This window comes from Anopheles gambiae, chromosome 2 (genome assembly GCF_943734735.2).
Source record: "Anopheles gambiae chromosome 2, idAnoGambNW_F1_1, whole genome shotgun sequence".
NCBI classification, from domain to species: domain Eukaryota; kingdom Metazoa; phylum Arthropoda; class Insecta; order Diptera; family Culicidae; genus Anopheles; species Anopheles gambiae.
Window position 1 is genome coordinate 63637522 of NC_064601.1, and position 5130 is coordinate 63642651.

Consider the following 5130-nt stretch of genomic DNA (forward strand, 5'->3'; position numbering starts at 1 on the left):
AGGTATGCATTTTAAAACCGTTCTTGTGACAGACAAGTTTCGTTAAAATTTTTCTTTCGTTAAAGCTTTGTCGATGTGTCAAAATGTTCAAAATCAAAACAAAAAACGTAAACAAGTTTATTTAAGACACAATCGTTTATCAAGCTAACAATCCTTGTTTAAAACATCGAAATGATTTTGTCCCACTTCGTAAGTGACGATAGCGGCACTGAAGAAGAAACAACGGTAGATCTGGCAAAACAGCGCCGACTACTTCGAAGTGTTTTCGACCCGTTACAGCTGTTGTAGATGGGGCGGAACCGTAATTAAGTAAATTGTACAACCGAACTGTTTTATCTCTATCTAAATATATTTGTAGTCCTGTAGTGCTTGTAGTTCGGCTTCTCTTCTTCAAGTGTCGTAGAACGGTAGTGGAAGCGATCGCAGTGTATATAGAATCTAGCTATTCATACCACGGTGTGTATAGAAGGTAGTTGTTCATACCACGGTGTGTATGGGGAATAGCGTATGACAGCTCCAGTGCTGCCAGAAGTGTAGCTCAGATATAACAGCTCTTCCGCGCAAAATAGAATTCGTTGTTATAGGTTGAGCCTTTGCGGAGGCTTGATGGTCCGCAGAGAACGACGCAACCTTTGGTCCACCGGCAAGTCCGCTGACCCTGTGGGTTGATCAATTGCAGCTGTTTCGTTAGAAATCGGTAGTTGGATACCCGTTTCAAGATTAGGAGTAGTCGGGATAGCAGGGAGGGACATGTCAGTGTATGTATAAGTGTTATCGTAGTTGTATGTATTTGTAGTAATGTCTGGAGTGACTGCGATAGTGTTGTCGTAGAAATTTTCACCACCAATCTCTTCACGGCGCAAAGAAATTTCTTCCTTAGTAGATTCCGATAGCCCTGCACCAACACTACATAGTTGATCGATATGCCTTTTCCAGGTCCGCCCGTCATTAAGTTTCACTAAATAGTGGAGTTTACCTAGAAGTTCTTTAATTGTCCCAAACTCCCACTTGTTTCCGTGAACGTATTCTCGAGCTGCAACTTTTGATCCAGTAGTCAATGCACGTATTTTAGACTGAACTTCATTTGAGTTTGGATCGTTTGATGGTATCATGAGATCCAGCCTTGAACGGATCTGACGACCGAACACTAATTTTGAAGGTGAAAATCCGGTGGCTGGGTGAATCATTTTACGGTATGAGAGCAGTATATTTCAAATTTCACTGTGAACTTCCCCTCGATCACATTGTAGCGACTTTAGTTTAGATTTCATTGTTTGTATAAATCTTTCAGCCTGTCCATTAGTGGCTGGATGGTACGGAGCACTAAGTTTATGAGTAATTCCGTTTAGTTTAAGAAATCTTGAAAATTCAGTAGAGGTAAATTGAGGACCGTTGTCACTCACAAAGACAGAAGGTAATCCATAAGTACTGAAAAACTCCCGGCACAAACGAATTGTCGTTTCCGTAGTCATGTTTTTCACAACGTAGACCATAGGCCACTTCGAGTATGCGTCAATTAATATGAGGTAGTAAAGTCCCATGAATGGGCCAGCATAGTCCGCATGAACACGCTGAAACGGTTCCGTAGGTGTTTCCCAACAATGAAAAGTGACTTTGGGAGGATTAGCCTTTGCAGCCTGACAGGAAGCACAATCGTTGACCAGGTTTTCGATGTCTCTGTCTATGCCTTCCCACCAACAATAACTCCGAGCAAGTGATTTGATTCGTGTTATACCGAAATGTGTTGAATGGAGTTCTTCAAGCACCTTTCTTCGCAATGCAGGTGGTATGTATACTCGGCTACCACGCATCAAGCAATCTTTATGTAAGTTGAATTCTTCCTGATTCACACCAAATCTATGTTTCCCTTCAACTGAGTTTCCAGTTCTTAGGGCACGTAGCAATTCGCGAACATTCACATCCGCTAGGGTAGCTGCACTCAATTCATCTACAGTCAGTGGGAGTGTTTGTATTGCATTTACCTCGACTACCTCCGGTTCTTCAATTTCCGATTCAGGGTCAGTAGTTGAAACCGGTAGGCGAAACATAGCATCGGCATTGAAATGTTCCGACGAACGGCGATGTCTAAGATTCGAATCGAATGTCTAAGAATCGAACGCCTGTAGGAATGCCGCGTAATGCTGCATGCGCATTGCGGACATAGTAGGAAGTCCTTTAGATTCCGAAAAGATTTGGCTGATAGGTTTATTGTCTGTTACCAGAATAAATTTGCGACCGTAAAGGTATTGATGAAACTTGCGAACACCAAAAATGATCGAGTAGGCTTCCTTATCGATCTGAGAATATTTTTGTTGCGTTCGAGTAAGGGTCTGAGATGCGTACTGTAATGGCCGTTCAGTTCCATCAGGATACTGATGACTAAGAACTGCCCCAACCCCGTATGGGGACGCGTCAGTAGCTAAAATTACCGGAAGTGACGGGTCATAATGTACTAAAAACCTATCGGATTGCATCTCCCTTTTTACCAATGTAAACGATTTATCACAATCAGCACTCCACACAAATGGAACGTCATCTTTAAGTAAATTATTCAGTGGGTACAAAATAGTACTGAGGTTAGGGAAAAATCTACCATAGTAGTTAATGAGTCCAACAAAAGACCGTACTTGCTCCTTATTTTTAGGAATAGGCATGTTTTGTATTGCATCAATCTTTTCGCGGAGTTTGTGGATTCCTTGCTTGTCCACCATGTACCCGCAGTACTCAATTCGATCAGAGAAAAAGTCACACTTTTCTCTATTGACACGCAATCCATATTTATCTAATCTGTTAAGTACTTCCTCAAGTCTAAGTAAATGCATTTTTGTATCAGAACCAGTAACGCGAATGTCATCAATGAAGACAGTAACGCCAGGTATGCCCTGCAAATTTTCCTCCATCAGACGTTGAAAAATTGCAGGTGCGGAAGCAACTCCATACATGAGTCGAGTGGGACGAAACAAGCCTCTATGAGTGCTCAATGTAAGTAAGTCCCTATCCTCGGGTCGAACTTCGAGTTGTAAGTAAGCTTGCGAAAGGTCCAATTTTGAGAATGTCTCCCCTCCCGCAACAGTAGCAAAAAGTTCTTCGACCTTCGGAAGAGGATGTTCATCCACCAGTAAGTTTGGGTTAAGAGTAATTTTGTAATCGCCGCACAACCGCACTTTGCCTCCGGCTTTCCTAACAGCAACAACAGCCCACTCTGAGTGGTCCACTTTTTCCCATATGCCTTCTTTCACGAAATGATCAATTTCCTTATCAACCGTGCTGCGCACTGCAAATGCCACTGGCCTAGCTTTTATATATACCGGTTTTGTATTTTTCCTAACAGTAAGTGTAGCTTGTATTCCTTCAATTTTACCAACACGTTCATCAAAGACACGTGAAAATTTTTTAAGTAAATTATTCAATGCATTAGTGGTAGATTGATTTTTGCCACTACAGTAGGAAACTGAATATGTACCTGGTTGGAATACACGATTGAAATCTAAATTCAAAGCAAGTAGCCAATCACGCCCTAACAACGGATGTCTACTAGATTCTGCGACATGTAGAGGCAATGTAAATTCCTCACCATTTGCAACTACTTTTACCGTTATTTTCCCTAGCACACCAATGTCATTATCGCAGTAACTCACGAGTCGAATGTTAGTAGGGGAAATGTCAAAATTGTTAAAGTATTTTCGTTTGTCTTGTAGGTTGATTAAGGATACGGGTGAACCAGTGTCGACCTCGAACGTTAGCTGTTTTTGATTTATCCACAGACTCAACAAAAACTTACCAGCAATACCTTGGATCGCGTTCAGGTGTAACACATCCTTCATAACACACGGCTGCTCCTCCAGGTGATGTGCGTCATCCGTCCCCTTCTCGTTGGTCTTGGTGAGACACATCCTCTCAAGGTGCCCCGCTTTCTTGCAGTATTTGCAGATCGTAGCTTTATGTTTGCATTTGTCTGCGTAGTGGTCAGGATCCCCGCAACGATAACATCGTTTATTTCCACCATTCTGCTTGTTCGACAGGCGACCGGAACTTTGACTGGAACTGGCTTGGCTCGATGACTGGAAACTTTTTTTAGTTTTGTTTGCTCCATGCTCGATGTGCTGAACCTCACTTTTTTGACGTGAGTTGTGCATTTCATCGGTTCCACGATGAGACATTTCCATTCCGAATGCGATCTCCTTTGCCTTTGTCAAGGTTAAGTCGCGCACTTCCAGCAATCGAGACTGTATCACACGGTTATGGATGCCAAAAACGAACTGGTTCCGGAGGGCCTTGTCCATGTAGTCCCCGAAATTGCATGTTTGGGCGAGCTTCTCCAAATGCATCAGGTAATCGCTTAGAGTTTCTTGCTCTAGCTGTTTACGGCTCGCGAACTTGAAATTCTCCAGTATTTCCAAAGGAGTAGGACTGTAATGTTCCTTCAGTAGAGCTACAATCTCGTCGTACGTTTTTGTATGTGGCTCAGCATTTTTCAGCTTATTGCACAGCACATCGTATGTAGGGCCGCCCATGTAGTGTAGCAGAAAATCGCGTTTATCGGCTTCACGCACGTGGTAAATCCGGAATGAAATTTGTAGTCGATTTAACCATCGGTCAAATTTCGATGAAGCAGGATTGAATCGCTCGAAATGAAATGTAACTGGTACCGCAGCACCATTCACAGCAGGCAAAGTGGGACCGGCGACTGCCGGATCGTCGACAACCGGGTTAGGAAGCGCCATTGTGATGTAAAATTACGCAGTAGACAGCCAAATTCAGCAGCAACTTGTTTGTATATGTATTGCGCCTAGCACATTCACGTAGCTTCGTACTTCTCGTCGCCAAATTGTTGTAGATGGGTCGGAACCGTAATTAAGTAAATTGTACAACCGAACTGTTTTATCTCTATCTAAATATATTTGTAGTCCTGTAGTGCTTGTAGTTCGGCTTCTCTTCTTCAAGTGTCGTAGAACGGTAGCGGAAGCGATCGCAGTGTATATAGAATCTAGCTATTCATACCACGGTGTGTATAGAAGGTAGTTGTTCATTCCACGGTGTGTATGGGGAATAGCGTATGACAGCTCCAGTGCTGCCAGAAGTGTTGCTCAGATATAACAACAGCTTTATAACCAAGCGTGAGTTAAGCAT

At 42.8% G+C, this 5130-nt stretch overlaps 1 protein-coding gene across 1 annotated transcript; it reads right to left on the bottom strand.

Annotated features, from left to right (window-relative positions):
* Positions 1-328: 328 nt before the first annotated feature.
* LOC133391314 (uncharacterized) lies at positions 329-4724 on the bottom strand. The gene is made up of 2 exons (XM_061644551.1): positions 3782-4724; positions 329-658 (listed from the first exon to the last, which is right to left on the bottom strand). The coding sequence occupies exons 1-2, from the start codon at positions 4722-4724 to the stop codon at positions 579-581; spliced, it is 1023 nt and encodes a 340-aa protein (XP_061500535.1). The 3' UTR covers positions 329-578.
* Positions 4725-5130: the final 406 nt, after the last annotated feature.